Raw genomic sequence first — 17,190 nt, forward strand, 5'->3', positions numbered from 1 at the left:
GAACAGTAAATTAAGAGCATGCTCCAGAGTTACTACAGTTCCCACAAATCAATTCTCCCTTGCCAAACCATAGGACCCTACTGTTACCATTATAGAACAGTAATGTCACTGGCCATAAATAATTATGACCTGCATGGTGCAGCCCTCCAAAGCATAAAGTTATGTAACAAAAATGTAAAAAACAATGTAAAAAAGAAAGAACAAATAAAAACCATAGAATGAAAGAGCTGGGGATGGTGTGTTTGGTTTAACTATACTAAAAGAAATGCAGAGTTTGGCTTGGGCCAGATGGGGTCAAAGTCAACTAGCTGAAATCCGCAGGCCGATTAAAGCCCCTGACTACTTGCTGTTTTAGCGTCCGGAAGCCTTGTGTTCTCTCTAGCGCAAACACGCTCAGTGAGGAAACTCATAACTTTGTATTGAGTGTGTTCGTGCCGGAGCCAACATAAGGCTTCAAGACACAAACACAGAAGAAGATTCAGCTCTCGGTTTTGGGCTAAAATCAGCTTGTGGAGTTTAACCTGCTGAAATCAGCCTGCTAAAATCCATAAGCTGATTTCCAAACATGCCAAAAATGGAATGAACGGATGTTAACAGCCAGAACCCCAACCTCCTGATTTTTATAGGAAAAGGGGTGATGAATTCAGTCGGACGCAGTGGGTTGCTGCAAAAACCGTGTTCTTTATTTTAACATAAAGAACACAGTTTTTGCAGCAACCCACTGTGTCCGACTGAATTCATCACCCTTTTCCTACAAGTTATTGTCTTCATTGGACGGAAGCACAGTGAATGATCAGTCTAAATTGAATCCTTTCGATTTGCTCCTGATTTTTATCTCTCTGTTAGTAAGTCAGGGACTTGATGGGGGGCCACATGGAACATAACTATTCAGTTGCTTTTGATCCTCATGAAGTTCAGATTCAAAAGCAAATGGCTATGTGCCACATGACTCCCTTTCAAGTCACTGATTGGTTATTGACTGGTAACAGGTTAGAGAGCTGAATAGCAAGAAGTTGGGTTCTGACTATTATGTTGGACATCCCAGCCTTTATTGATGACATTTTTGACTAACTAACTACAGTATATTAGAAACATTTTTATTTTGCTCAACCTTTCTAGTTACCTAGTTTTTTTTTATATAGAACAATTCCTTTATAATACTTCATCTAAAAAAAATGATACCTGTTCTAATTCTGTTGTCTATTTGAGTTTTCAGATGTCTACACAAAAGGACCTAAGTCCATATTTTTTGAAAGCTTGTGTCAAGCTCCTTAACTACTATCAACATCAAACCAAACTAAAGTATCAACAGCAGATATCCACCTATGGGACACACTATATCACTGAGGGCAACAATGAGGGGGTGGTTGCCAGAAGTGACTGCATTAAGAGCCTGTGAAGTTGCTTTGAGTGATATCACAGTGCAAGAGGTGAGAGACTGCTGGGAAGCAGAGCTGATGGCTGTTGTGATTGGTTCAAATAGAACAATGGTAGGAAGTCAGAAATGTGTGGCTTCTGACAGAGGATACATTTCAATGCCAGATTGAAAACAAGCTGTCTATATTGGTGTCATAAGCAGGAATGTGCAGATAAGCGCTTTGCAAAATGAAATATCAGAGGAGCCTCACACACTCTATATAATATGCAGGCGAGAAGTTGTCCTCGTTTATTGTGAGCACATGTGCACCACAGGCAAAGACAGGTTGTGCACAGGTGGTCACCAGGGATGAGCAAACTTTTTTTGCATGGTTTCCCCAGAAATACCATCCGGAAAAATATGCAAACATCATTATTATCAGCCCCTTGCCTTCCACATGAAATGATGGGACCAGAGCTCTCCCTCCTCTCTATCTATGGAGCAGTCGGGTGCCAGGTTTGGAAAAAATAGCCAATCTGTCATGATGGTATCTCTAAGCACAATTAAACACATGTAATTTAAAGTTATTTGAGTCTCATGTGTATTATATTTAGGGATGCACTGGATTCAGGATTTGGAATCCTTCTGCCTGGCCGAACCGAATCCGAATTTACATATGCAAATTAGGGTCAGGGAGGGAAATTGCATGAATTTTTGTCACAAAACAAGGAAGTAAAAAAGTTTTTCCCTTCCCACCTCTATTTGCATATGCAAATTAGTATTCGGATTGGTATTTGGCTGAATCTTTCAAAAAGGATTCAGGGGTATGGCCGAATCCAAAATAGTGGATTTAGTGCATCCCTAATTATATTATTATACTATAACAATTTACATCTACTTTTTTTTCTTTTCAGGTAGTTTTGCAGTATTGTCAGCCTAGCCTGTGAAATGCTAGCCATGGCCAGTACATACAATGTACAGTACTATATGGTAAATGTGTAATTCCCTATTGTCTACTCCCAACAGACAGCACTGGCAACGAAAATCTTCTTTAATGGCTTTTATTAAAATGTGGGCTTTGACCCAAACACTTTGCAATGATTCAGACAGCAAGGTCTTTTTTCAAGCTCCTATTGTTACACAGAATATCCCACCTACTTAAAGGAAGTAGTTTAAATCAAGTTAAGTGGCATATTAAATAATCTTGGCCAAACTGGTATATATATTTAAGTAAATATTGCCCACTATTTCATGATGGTCTGTGTGCTGCCTCAGAAATAATGCAGCTCTAACTGTAACAGGAAGAGATCACCTGACCAGAAATACTGCAGCTCTAACTGTAACAGGAAGAGATCACCTGACCCAGAAATACTGGCAGCTCTAACTGTAACAGGAAGAGATCATCTGACCAGAAATACTGCAGCTCTAACTGTACAGGAAGAGATCACCTGACCCAGAAATACTGCAGCTCTAACTGTAACAGGAAGAGATCACCTGACCAGAAATACTTACAGCTCTAACTGTAACAGGAAGAGATCACCTGACCAGAAAATACTGCAGCTCTAACTGTAACAGGAAGAGATCACCTGACCCAGAAATACTACAGCTCTAACTGTAACAGGAAGAGATCACCTGACCAGAAATACTGCAGCTCTAACTGTAACAGGAAGAGATCACCTGCCCGAGAAATACTGACCAGAAAATACTGGCAGCTCTAACTGTAAGCAGGGAAGAGATCACCTGACCAGAAAATTACTCACGCTCTAACTATAACAGGAAGAGATCACTTGACCAGAAATACTGCAGCTCTAACTGTAACAGGAAGAGATCACCTGACCAGAAATACTACAGCTCTAACTGTAACAGAAGAGATCACCTTGACCAGAAATACTGCAGCTCTAACTGTAACAGGAAGAGATCACCTGACCAGAATACTACACTGCTCTAACTGTAACAGGAAGAGATCACCTGACCAGAAATACTGCAGCTCTAACTGTAACAGGAAGAGATCACCTGACCAGAAATACTACAGTCTAACTGTAACAGGAAGAGATCACCTGACAGAAATACTGCAGCTCTAACTGTAACAGGAAGAGATCACCTGACCAGAAATACTACAGCTCTAACTGTAACAGGAAGAGATCACCTGACCAGAAATACTGCAGCTCTAACTGTAACAGGAAGAGATTCACCTGACCAGAAATACTACAGCTCTAACTGTAACAGGAAGAGATCACCTGACGCAGAAATACTGCAGCTCTAACTGTAACAGGGAGAGATCACCTGACCAGAAATACTGCAGCTCTAACTGTAACAGGAAGAAGTGTGGATGCAAAGGACAGAACTCTGTCCAGTAAATGGCTCATGTAACCTAACATCATACCTCACAACTGTCCCTATGCGGACAGTCCCGATTTTGCCTGCCTGTCCCGCCATCCCGGATAGTGACTAAAGATGTCCCGCGACCTGCCCGACGTTTCCACCGTACGGTAGTGACGTCCGGGTTGTGACGTCCGGTCCGAAGTCTCGCGAGACCATATTATTTTACTGACGCGGGTCACTGAGAGCTGCAGAACCCGCTCCAGACAGCCCCACTCACACTCTTCCGTGGAACAGGCCCTTTCTCCTCTGAGCAGCAAGGGCTGGCTGAGAGAGGAAATAGAGAGCAGGCAGGCAGAGAACGGGCAGGCAGAGAATGGGCAGGTAGAGCGCATAGGAGAAAGGAATGTGGGGCTGCCTGAGATCAGAGGAGAAGGCGGGGGCGGAGTAAAGCATGGACATGGAACAAAGGGAGGGTGAGATATTGAGCAGCAACTAAGGTAGGGCTAAGCAACTAACATGGACACAAAAGGGGGGCTGACAGTAACAAACAGGGACACAGAAGGAGGGCTGACAGCAACTAACATGGACACAAAAGGGGGGCTGACAGTAACAAACAGGGACACAGAAGGAGTGCTGACAGCAACAAACAGGGACACAGAAGGAGGGCTGACAGCAACAAACAGGGACACAGAAGGAGGGCTGACAGCAACAAACAGGGACACAGAAGGGGGGCTGACAGCAACAAGCACTGAGGGGAAGGTAGGGCCAGAGCCGTGCCAACCCGGCCAGGCAACCTAGGCATCCTGGCGGGCACGGTGCGGGCTCAGTGTGCGCGAAACTGTGCATGCGCGAAATTACGCTCCAGCGCGCATGCGCGGAATGGTGTTCGCGCATGTGCGAAATGGTGGTCGCACATGCACAGAGGCGCATTTTCGTTAAAGTTACACTACGCAGTCTGGGAGAGACGGGACCGGGACATGGGGTAGGCGACAGAGCAGGTACGTGCCTGGCGCCCCCCCAGCTTTGCGCCCTAGGCACGTGCCTACTCTGCCTACCCCTAGTTCCGGACCTGGGTAGGGCTGAGCAGCAAACATGGAGGGAAAGGGAGTGTGTTTAAACTTTCATAACCAGCCAAATTTTGTAAACTTAATATGGTAACCGGTTATGTCCCTCTTTCTTGTTCTGAAATGATGAGAGGTATGACCTCCCGTTTTGTGCATACTTGCTGGTTGGTGACAACGGCCATCGTGTGCCCCACCGGCCCAGACCCACTCCCATCTGTCTGACCTGCCTGACGATTTCTCCCCTCCTCCAGTATAAGCTGGTCGGGGCAGGGTGGAGCCGGGTTTGCAGTCGGTGGCCGAAGGTGGACCCTGAAGTTGGTGGGGGGAAGGAGCCAGGGGCCCATATTGTGAGTACTGGGCAAGTTGTAAAAATGTTTTGTTGTACTTTATCATAAAAGTAACTGAGAAGAAATACCTGGTCCACCACTAAAGATGTTTACATGTTTCTATGATTTGTTATCACTGAGGTCCTGCACTAGATTATTTTCACAAAACTATTACAGAGTTATAAAAAAAATGTAATTTAATTGTATTGTACTTTGCCATAAAAAAAGTGTACCAGTTTTAGTAATTAAAATAACTTATTAAAGTCAGTCCTATGACATTAGGTCAGTAATTGTTGTTAGCCACCCACAACACAGGTGTGGGGGCCCTTGTGGCAATTTTTGCACCGGGGCCCCTAGGTGTTTAGGTTACTCCACTATAAGCTACAAGCTATAATGTTTGTTACATGGGGACATTTCAAGGTGTCCACACGCAAAATAGATCTTGTGTAACTTTCCTTTCACTTTCTATCTCCTGATGACAGAGAAGTTCCTGACTCCTCCCAGTGACCATTGATCTGACATTCTTGTTGTGAAGAGGAAAGGAGGGAGAGAGGGGGAGGGAAGAGAAAAAGGCGCCAAAGGAAGAAAGAAGAAGCAATGGTGGACGGAGACACAGGGCTGCCCATAGAGGTGCCATGTAAAGGAATGTGCAGGTAAATTCTCTCTTGTTTATTCACTTGGTTAAACTTCTCTCTGATCTCTCACAGGGTCGTGTGCAGCTGGTGCAGCCTCAGGGGGAGCAGAGTTAGAAAGAATTATATGGGAGAGGCTTATTAGCCGAGATTTCTGAATGTGGATGATTTGCATTTCTGTAATGAGAAGAATTATTGCCCACAAACATACAGTATGATTTTTTTCTTTTTTGCAAAATTATCTAAATGAACGGTACCAGACTAGAAAGAGAATTTATGTTCGAGTTGTCTTTTAAGTGAGGTGTCTCTGTGCTGTGCAGCTGTGATTGGAGGGGCTGCAAGTTGGACCAATCTCTTTGTGGGGCTTAAAGCCCAGTTTCCCAGCACTGAACAAGGCTGTCCTTTATCCCCATGTCTGATTCCACTGTCATATAATGAAGAATAAAATGACATAATTATATCTATATGTAAGATAACAACAAGATGCCTGACATGTTGCCTGGAATCCGCATTCTCATTTGTCAGTTTTTTTGAAGTTTGTGATCCGTACAATCCGTATGAATTTTCTTGCATCTATAATTACGATTTTTAGCAACTTCTATTGAAAACTAGGGTAAGTTGTGGAGCAGTGTTATGGTTGGGTTTACTTCCACAAATTTTGGGAAGGCATGGAATCCATAATTTTCCACATAAAATTTTGCTGAATACTAAACTGAGTACATAACCTAATTTGCATAATCCAAAAAATAAAAGCAGTTGCATCGTATGTGAAATAAATAAAAGTAGAAGTGATCAGAGCTTTAAAGACATTTGTATTTAAGGGTTGGGGTTCTGTGCTTCTCTGAATATTAGTATTATTATTATTTTTTATATGTGATTTGATATGATATTATTATTATTATTATTATATTATTATTATTATTATTATCATCATCATCATTATTATTATATTATCTGTTTTTGAGAGCTGATGATTAAAGATATGCTTTAATGTAACTTAACTTAACATAGTAACACAGTATAAATGTCCTTAAATAATAATAAAATTCCATTTGTTCTCTCATCTGCAAACAACTATTAGATTGATATTTTAGCCATAGTTTGATCTGTACTTTGAGCTCTCCTTGAACAAGATATCCACATGTACCAAAATTAAACATGTTCAGAGGTCCTTTCACACATATAAAACAAAGTTCCATTGCCTTTTGTTGTCCTTTCAAGATGTTTCCACTGTAACCAACATTCTCATCAGGTTTAGTGCCTGTTACTGTGATAAATGATAGAAAAACAAAAAAAATATTACATTTTGTTGTGTCTGAGAAACTACATTTAGAAATAACCCCCCCTCCCCCCCGTGGCTTCTTTGAATGCAAGTCATATTGATGAAAACCTCATCTGCATTAAAAAGTCTCCAATTTTCTCCTCAGGGCTTTTCCATAGTTGCTCCCAAGACCATCCAGCAGCTGGACCACTCACTTGAGAAACCTGCAGCATGCATTCTAAAGCAGTTGTTTTAAGACCCCCAATCTTGATGTCTAACATTTGATCTGGGACACCCATAGCTTTCAATTTGGTACCAAGATATGTGGTTCCAGGAGGATGGAGTTCAAAAATAACTGTTCACCCTCAAATCTGATGCTAAGGGGGTTATTTACTAAAAAAAAAAAATAATAAACCTGATTTATTTATAAAATCTGACTTTTGAAAAAATCACAAATTTTTCGGAATTTATTAAACCCCAAGGATGGAAAAGTCATAATCAGATCACAGATCGTCAGATCGTCAGATCTCAGACCTGTTGAGGTTGCATATAATTCAATGGGAGAAGTCCCATTGTTTCTTATGTGCACTGGGTTTCGTGCAATACCCTGAAGTTTTCGGAGTTTTCATGCAAAATCCGAAAAAATATTGAAAATCTGATAGAAAATCCAAAAAAATCGTGACAATCTGATTTTTTCCCACAAAGCAAATTTTCGGGAAAATGTAATAATAAATAAGCATAAAAACCCGATTGGATTTGATCAGAGTTTGTAGCAGAAAATATTGAGATAAATTCAGACTTTGATAAATAACCCCCTAAAATACCTTCAAGTTGGGCTTCCAAAAATTTCTAGAAGAGCAAATATGCATTTTATGTCTTTATCCTAATATAACTAACGCCTAAAGTTGAGTTTCTAGGATTAGTGATGTGCAAATCTGACCCATTTTGCTTCTCCAAAAATTTACAAAAAAATGTGCTAAATTGAAGTCTGTAGGCGTGATGTCAAATTGTGGGAATCAAGTTAAAATGTTTAAACCGGATCCTCCCATTTCAATATATAATATATTTCAACATATAATAGTGTTTGAACTCATTGAGGAGTTACAAGGAGGGTGGGGGACAGGAGGCTGATTCAAAAAATAGTCCATAATTTTATTATGTTACATAATCTGTAATTACTGCTTCAACTTGTCAAAAACTTTATCTAGACTGTATCCTTTCAGTATTAAATACTTTGTCCCCTTGAAGGTTATTTGAGGCACCTGTATATTAAAATATAATAATTTACTTATGCTTTTTATCTTTTCAGGTATTTCTAATGTTCACATTTTGAGTCGATATAACAATCCCATGTAGTGAAATGTAGGGACAAGTAAAGTACCAGCAGCTCCTATTTGGCGGTAGGTATATCTGCTTGTTTCTTCCAATGTACAGGACTTTGGTAACAAGCTATTGGTTTCATGTTCATAAGATATTATTGTAACCTGTTCTTGAATTTAAAACACAGGAATCTAAAGGAATTAAAAGATGAGCCCAATAACAAGAGCAAATAAAAGCAAAGGACAAATATGCTCAGCATTAGCGAATGCTTTTGAAAACTTGAACACTAAGAGCTTTGGTGCTTTAATACACAAACTTTTCTATCAACCGCCACCTAAGGACTGTAATAGAATCCCACGGAATGAACTGGAGAATGCTGATGCAAATAAGCTGGCAGATTTGTTCATTAGATACAACACCACTAAGAAGGCTGGACAGTTTGCTGTAGAATTGTTGGCAGATATCAATGAGAAGCAGCTGAGTAAAGAACTTGAAGAAGCCCTTATAGAAGGTAAAGATAACACTCTTCAACAATAATAATGTTTCTCCCATGTTACACCTCTAAAATGACTTTCCTATCATAAAGTGCACCTTTAAATAAGCCACTTCTAGTAGGCCAGTCCTCCATTGATCAGGGCTGATGCTGCTCTATATAAAGCCAGCCCTCCTTACCACCAGTGCCTAAGCATTGGCCTTTACTGAGCATTGTGGCACTGCCCCTAGTTGTGTTTCCTGCTCTGGCTTCTTGCTTTCCCTGACCTTGCACTTACCTATCCTTGCTTTTATCTTAGTCCATTCCTGCTCTCGAGTTCTGTTCTGTTCCTGCTCTCAAGTCCTGTTCTGTGCCTGCTCTCCAGTCCTGTTCCATTCCTGCTCTCCCGTCCTATTCTGATCCTCCTCTCTAGTTCTGTTCTGTTCCTTCTCTCCAGTCCTGTTCCGTTCCTGCTCTCCAGTCTTCTTCCATTCCTGCTCTCAGGCCCTGCTCTCTATGCCTGCTCTGTCCTGTCCTAGTCCATCCAATCCTGTCCTGCTCTCTACACCTGCTCCGTCCTGTTCTTCACCTTTCCTGATCAGTTCCCGATTCTGCAGCTTTGCCCACACCATCCCACTCCAGTCCTGCTCAGTTTCATAGTACTTTGTCCTATTTCACACCCTTTTCATCCTGTTCTGCCTGCACAGTATAGCTCCTACCTGAAGGACTCACCTTTCCTTCTTTCTCTTCTCAGCGCCCGTACCTATCCTTGACACGTATTTATATCTTTGGACAGAAGAGGCAGGTTTTAGAGTCAGGCCTCAGTCCCTCCATCCTGCATAATGGGGGCTAATAATATATCTACCTATCATACCGTGAGGATTTACCAATTAAAATGCCTCTTTTGTGTCTTATTAGTTGAGAATTTGACTTATAAAGAAGACATGATGACACAGACAAGCCCAAGTTTGCACAATTCAAGTACAGGTGTGTACATGACAAATATATTTAAAAGGGAAATGCACCCAATAATATTTTTGCAAAACATATGTATTGTATGTGGCAAGTGCCTAATAAAGCCTCATAAGTGAGATTCCATTTCCCATGATAACTTTGTCACTTAAGGGCACTGGTTTAAGATAGCAGGGTTTTCTAATACATTCTAAATGGGAACCCTGAATACGTATAGGATTTAGGTTCATAACAGAAAATATAGCTTAGAATTCCTCATCTTTCTTTAATTATGATTGTCTGTAAATTGAATATATATATTAATGTAAGTTTGTATTGCATTAACAGTAATCATGGTGACCAGACCTTAACTACATAATAATTTGTGTATAGGCTCAGACCTTTTGGTCTAGAACCCTTGTATTAAAGTTTCACTTTGTGCCCTATAACCATGAGAAAATAAATAAATAGACACACTAGTTATAACTGGGCATATTTTCTATTTATATCAGCTGAAATTTTGTTCACCCACTATCTCCTATGTACAGTAGTTCTTTATAATAACTTAATCTGTTATCGCTTACAGTTCAAGATGAAAATCCTGCTACTGACTGGGAGTCTACAGATCCAGGTTTGTGCCTCATCTTTGTCCAGTAATTCACTTTCACATGCAGGATTCCCCTACCAATACTTCAGATCAGAAACCCAAGTAGGATTTGACTTGTGGTATCAATAGATCATTGTTGTAACATTTTATAAAAAAAGGAAACAAAGCATAGTCAAAGAAATTTCCTTTACTGTGATTTCTTTGTGGTTGTATTTATTATATTATTTAATATTTAATTAATATTAATTTTTATGCTTCATTTATTTAACACAATTCAAATACTGAGGGGCTTAGCTGACAGTTTTTTTCAGTATACAGTGCTTTAAATTGTGTGATTTAGTTCAAGATTCACAGCCAAATTTATAGCTCAATTCCGTTTTTTATGTATGTATGTATATTTTTATTTGTAAAGCGCTTCTTGAGGGCAAAGCACTGTACAACAAATCTCATTAAGACCTTTTTTATTTTGTTTGCAATATGAAGTACAGGTATGGGATCCGTTATCTGGAAACCCGAATTACGGAAAAGCCATCTCCAATGGACTTCCTTATAATCAAATAGTGCAAATTAATTTTTATGTGTAATAATGAAACAGTCGCTTGTACTTGAGCCCAACTAAGATATAATTAATCCTTATTGGAGGCAAAACCAGCCTATTGGGTTTATTTCATGTTTACATGAATTTCTAGTAGACTTAAGGTATGAAGATCCAAATTATGAAAATATCCATTATCCAGAAAACCCCAGGTCCCAAGCATTCTAGTCTCATACCTGTAATATGATGTAGTCCTGAATAACTTTTTAATGGTATATATTTCATTTATATAAAAAGAAAAATACATCAAAGTTAATTGCAACTTTTCTTAGGTATATGTAAATATAAGATAATTATTTCAAGATTTAGTTTACTAATTAAAATTGTTATATTTGTTCTTTTATAGAGTAAATACAAATAGAAATTGCCTTAAGATAAGGTGCTTATGTTGATACTAATTATTAAGTGTCAAATAAATAATGACTTTGAGATTAAGCAATTACATTATTTTTGCTACACACAAAAAAACTGTAAATAAAATTATTAAATTAGAGTTGTAACATAATTTGAAGCTCCATTCCTTAAGTTTACTAAAAAATCATTAAAAAATCTGTATTGTTTTTCCGTCATGGGTTTGTGCTAAATTACTTAACTTACTATCAAATACAAGATACAGATTAATTAACAGAGAAAAGGAATTCCGACTAAAATGTATAATTGTTTGCTTAAATAGGACGTCATAAAAAAAGGTATTTGTGTAATTGGCTTTCTGAATGATGAATTTTTCTGATACTAGTTAACTTTAATACAAGACAGAATAAAGAAAATAAAAACTATTTTAATGTTTTTAAAAAGTCGTTTTTACCAAGTTACTATAAAAAAATTAAAAGGCTGAATAAAAAATATAAAAAGGAAAAATACAATTTAAATAATACACATTTAATTAATGAATTCTTTCATTAGTTTATTAAGTTCATTGACATCTTTTTAAATGATCTTATCTAGTACATAGTCTCTTGATTAAATAGTGTTCAAATTTTTTTTAATTTAATCTAAAAAAGAGAGGGTTCATGTTTACAACTCATCACCATAATCTGAGACTTGTTACTCTCTTTTTCTTAGTTGCTCAATTGCTTAACTAGGTTTTATGGAGTTTGAATTAACTTCCAGCCAAAAATCCCGTATTCAGTTACATTTTAATCCATTCCATATTTCCAGTGCTGTTCTATAGGGGAGGATGACTACTCCACTACTGCTTAAGAAAAAGCAAAATGGGGACAAAAGCTTATTAATATTGTCCTGTACATATTAAAAAAACAATTTATGGGTGTGAAATTTCCAAATAATTCCATTTGGCATACATTTCACATTTAGAGACGGTATTCAAGGTCTCTAATACTCTTGGCCAACAGAAAAACTTATATGTTTAAGAAGCAGGAAATACTAAATGGGCAGAATATTCTCAAATTAGATTTTTTTCTTGCACACTGTTGATAATCAAATTTTTTATCGCTTTGCAATGAGGCTGAAAAATATTCCATGCTATGTAGCTTTTGTTTTTCTACTTTTTATTCCCCCCCAGTAAATGAAAAAATTAAAAAAATATATTTCAATAAAACATTGGCAGCTTTTGCCAAGCTTATTTTGGCAACTTTTTACAGCTTTTTTTTTTTTCAAATTAATCTCAAATATTAACATTTTCCAAAAATATTCATGCATATTTTTCATGTCTGAATTTTTTTACCATGTTTTTTAAAAACTGATGAAACAACACTAGCTTGTTTTTTAATAAATCTGCTCCATGGTGTGTGATGAATTTCTATTTAGTTACTTGTGTTCTATGTGTTTGCAGTTAAAGTTTGGAAAAAGAGTGAGAAAACTCCTGGAAAACAAGGGAATACAAGTGAGTTGGGGTGACTATGAGAAGTAATATGTGTAGAATTATGTAGATCTTGGGTGAGAGACAGCGAAAGTGAGAGAGAGAGAGAGAGAGAGAGAGAGAGAGAGAGAGAGAGAGAGAGAGAGAGAGAGAGAGAGAGAGAGAGAGAGAGAGAGAGAGAGAGAGAGAGAGAGAGAGAGAGAAAATGTACATTATACAGAAATTTGATTTAAACATGTGAGATACAGTACTAACAAATACAAATACTTATTTTACTGATGATGCATGATCCCTCCAGACATTCCACACGTGTACAGTACCTTAAAACAAATCAGCCTGCAGCCTTGCACCTTTATATGAACCCCTCAGTGACTTCTAATATCCTTATCATTTACAGTAGGGGGTACATTATCCCTTATAATACATGAGTGATACTCAGAGTTCCCTGTATAACTCAGCCTGCAGCCTTGTGCCTTTATATGGTCACAGAACAACCCCTCAGTGACTTCTAATATCCTTATCATTTACAGTAGGGGGTACATTATCCCTTATAATACATGAGTGATACTCAGAGTTCCCTGTATAACTCAGCCTGCAGCCTTGTGTCTTTATATGGTCACAGAACAACCCCTCAGTGACTTCTAATATCCTTATCATTTACAGTAGGGGGTACATTATCCCTTATAATACATGAGTGATATTTAGAGTTCCCTATATAACTCAGTCTGCAGCCTTGTGCCTTTATATGGTCACAGAACAACCCCTCAGTGACTTCTAATATCCTTATCATTTACAGTAGGGGGTACATTATCCCTTATAATACATGAGTGATACTCAGAGTTCCCTGTATAACTCAGCCTGCAGCCTTGTGCCTTTATATGGTCACAGAACAACCCATCAGTGACTTCTAATATCCTTATCATTTACAGTAGGGGGTACATTATCCCTTATAATACATGAGTGATACTCAGAGTTCCCTGTATAACTCAGCCTGCAGCCTTGTGCCTTTATATGGTCACAGAACCCCTTCGACTATCTTTAAAATTTACATTATAAGTGTATACTTTCTTGGATGCAATATGTAGTACTAAGTCTACACTTTTCTATATTCTCAACATTTAATTTTATGTTTTTTAGAAGTTTTGCTTATTTTTTGCCTTCAAATTAGTTAAATGTGTATCCTTTCTTTTTTTCAGAATATTCTCATTTAGTAACTATAACTCAGAGCCACAAACGCCACAAGAGTGAAAGACAAGATAAAGAAAGTGGACATTTTCCTAAGAAAAAACAAACCACAAATATAAGCTTTGAGTCTTTGCTCTGTAATGAGAATCCTTTATATGAGGAAACAGTGACACAAATTAAAATAAGCAGTTGTGGTAGCAATCTGGAGAATCCAGTAGAGGGCACCTCTCATCCTCAAATTTCCACGGTTCATATTAACCCCAAAGAAGGAACAGCAATACATCACTTTCAAGAAACAAAACCTTCAACAGTTTGTTCCAACGGATCAACAGAGGAAATGTTAGACAATCCAGCAGAGCCCACCTCACAGTCACTGGTTTCTGTAAAACATAAAACTCTGCAACAAGCAAACACTGAATTGTCTCAGAACTGCCTCACATTTGCACCTGCACCAACAAACGTTGCCATAACTTCCCCTTCACCAAGCAGATCTGTACCTGTCAGGCAAGACAACAATACTGGAGCTTTAACAGAACGTACCAACCAACCTGATGTCAACCATACTGCTCCAAGAGGGAGGACACTACCGGACATTAAACTTCAGGCTCTGAAGAAACTTGATCTTCAAATTATGGAGGAACACCACAATGGCAAACCACATGTCTATGCCAAGCTTTTATTTCAGCACTTTGTACAATTTGAGACATACAAAACATGGACCCAAAATACTAACTTTGATGGATATAGAGGGAAAAATGCCATTCCAAAAAACTTGCGGGTTGCTATCCGAAAACAGGTTCGGAAAAGGTTTCAGTTGACTAAAAAGGATTGTGTAGAAATAAAACGAACAATTAATGGTCTTTTGGCAAAGCCAAGAACTTCAGGTTGGCCTTTTCACATCTAGCCAACTTGCTCTTAAAAACAAATGGGCGTGGGGTCTTTTTCCTGGTTTTTCTTGGGCAAGTAAGTAAGTGCTTCTGGAATGGCAATTCTAGCAAATGTAGTCTTTTATTTTACAGAAGCCACAAAAAGGGGCAGTATAAATTACAAATCCCATGTACATTCATTGTATTCTGTATTGCTTTTAATTTGTACATAAAGATGTAATTTCTTCTCTTGATTCTCTGGTTCTAAGACAATTCTGACAACACAAACAGATTTATCCTACTGCTCCTGCATGGTCCATTCCTGTTCACCAGCTAATTTTTTTTTCATAACTGTGTAACTGGAGGTCCATGGGTCTGCTGCTTCTCCATGGTTCCTCTATCCTCACCAGCCTATTTTTCCTTCATCACTGTGTAACTGGAGGTCCATGGGTCTGCTGCTTCTCCATAGTTCCTCTATCCTCACCAGCCTATTTTTCCTACGGGCCCACGGGCCTGCTGCTTCTCCATGGTTCCTCCCTGTTTATCAGCTTATTTTTTCTACATAACTGTGTAACTGGGGAGCTATGTGCTTGCTGCTTCTCCACGATTCCTCCTTCTTCACCAGCCTATTCTTCCTACATGTGTAATTAGGGGCCCATTGGCCTGCTGCTTCTCCATGGTTCCTCCCTCCTCACCAGATTATTTTTTCAACATAACTGTGTAATTGGGGGCCCATGGCCTTGCTGCTTCTCCATGGTTCCTCCCTCTTCACCATCTTATTTTCCTACATAATTGTGTAATTGGGGGCCCATGGGTGTGCTTGCTCTCCCATGGTTCCTCCCACTTCACCACCTTATTTTTCCTACATAACTGTGTAACTGGAGGTCCATGGGCTGGATATTGTCCTCCAAAGTATTTTTATGACCCCAGTCTGTTTAGGAACTCCATAGACCAAATTGTATAACAGGAACAATATGAATGGGAGTACTGAAAGTACCCAGGTGATAAGATAAATGTGTCATGTGTACCATCAACATTCATTGTGCTGTCTTATTGTCTGATAATGGGAAAATATGGGTTCCTTATGGCACTTGCTGAGCAGCATTTCAGTGCCACATTAGAGTTTTTGTCAGTTTGTGATGGCAAAGTTCAATTTAGAATTTCTTACCAACACCCCTTAATGCATGTAATTGATTATCAGATATCACAGATTCTTTGATGCATAAGTGTAGAAGTAATTATTCTAATCACACAGTCACCAGAAACAGCAGCATTTAAAAATGGCCCTCTACCTGTCACACATGCCACCTCTTGAACTTGCAGAAGCATTACGTGGCACAGCATGAAGAGCCCAAGTAGTCTGTTGACAGAATTGTAAATAAACAAAAAACTAGTAAAAAGAAATATAGTCTTGAAATCATAACGACATGTATCAACACAAAGATAACACCATCAGAAAATAGGGACAAAACAAAACAGAGAGGGATAGCTGAATAAACAAAGCAAAATAGAATGAATTTGGGGACCTAAAGGCATATTTATGATTTTTTTATAAGATTTTTGAAATTCAGCTATAAGGGAGGTGCAATTTCCAAATTCAAGCAATTTAAAATTAAAATGTCAAAGTTAGGAATTCTGGTAGGAGGTTGAAGATTTTGTCAACCTTAAGGTCTTTTGGTCCCCTGGGCATAACTTAGTCAGCAAGATTGGAACCTCAGTTATAGAAGGAAAGTTGTTTCCTTATCCTGTGTGAAAGTATTCTGCTGGCAGTTATGTGACTGGTCAGTAGATGTCACTATTCTATTCAATAAAAAGAGAAGGACCCATGTGCTCAGCCTCTTTTGATCAGCACACTTGATGGAGAAAGTGCTGTGGTGCTCCATAGGGCCTAGAAAGGAGTTAGAAATTTGGGGGGTTGTGGAAGCACTCTAAAGGCTAAGTTAAAGTATATTTAACTATAATGGCAGTGCTGCTTACAATGCACTTCCCTGGTCCCCTGTCTTCATAATTAATTAAGTATCAATGCAAGTGCATCTGTTTACAAAACAGGGGTTGTTAGTTACAAAGTTATGATCATAAAGTTGAGAAGCCGATACCACGTCAAGGTAAACCCCATATGGAGGTCCCTAACTTGTTTACCTCTGGTCATATTTATGAAGACAGGGGACCAGGGAAGTGCATTGTAAGTAGCACTTCCATTATACTTAAATATACTTTAACTTAGCCTTTAGAGTGCTTCCACAACCCCCCGAATTTTGTGTGTTGTAGCTGGAAGCTGTGGCTGAGCTTCATGTGTTTTTTTAATAGCACCCCATACTTCCCCTACTACCTACCAACTAATGGTGGTCCTATGCTTTTAAATATGGATGTTGGTTTGGGCAATCTCTCTCTTAAAATCCACTTACTGGCGGGG

General features: G+C 38.8%; 1 protein-coding gene across 2 annotated transcripts; it reads left to right on the forward strand.

Annotated features, from left to right (window-relative positions):
• Positions 1–5,685: 5,685 nt before the first annotated feature.
• Positions 5,686–15,031, forward strand: LOC121399005. 2 transcript variants are annotated; one of them, XM_041578749.1, is made up of 7 exons: positions 5,686–5,722; positions 8,272–8,362; positions 8,470–8,793; positions 9,673–9,741; positions 10,292–10,336; positions 12,700–12,750; positions 13,923–15,031. In XM_041578749.1, exons 3-7 carry the CDS (start codon positions 8,490–8,492, stop codon positions 14,813–14,815), a joined length of 1,362 nt encoding a protein of 453 aa, XP_041434683.1. In that variant the 5' UTR covers positions 5,686–5,722; positions 8,272–8,362; positions 8,470–8,489; the 3' UTR covers positions 14,816–15,031. The 2 variants fall into 2 exon arrangements, with proteins under 2 accessions (XP_041434683.1, XP_041434684.1); XM_041578750.1 differs by lacking the exon at positions 5,686–5,722 and having other exon boundaries at positions 8,175–8,362.
• The last annotated feature ends 2,159 nt before the right edge of the window (positions 15,032–17,190 follow it).

This window comes from Xenopus laevis, chromosome 9_10S (genome assembly GCF_017654675.1).
Source record: "Xenopus laevis strain J_2021 chromosome 9_10S, Xenopus_laevis_v10.1, whole genome shotgun sequence".
NCBI lineage: Eukaryota > Metazoa > Chordata > Amphibia > Anura > Pipidae > Xenopus > Xenopus laevis.

Excerpts from the sequence above, each read along its gene's own strand:
- LOC121399005 (XM_041578749.1), top strand. The coding sequence starts at position 8,490 with ATGAGCCCAATAACAAGAGCAAATAAAAGCAAAGGACAAATATGCTCA. Across the intron at positions 8,794-9,672 it reads TGAAGAAGCCCTTATAGAAG|TTGAGAATTTGACTTATAAA; the intron begins GTAAAGATAACA and ends GTGTCTTATTAG. Across the intron at positions 10,337-12,699 it reads CTGGGAGTCTACAGATCCAG|TTAAAGTTTGGAAAAAGAGT; the intron begins GTTTGTGCCTCA and ends ATGTGTTTGCAG.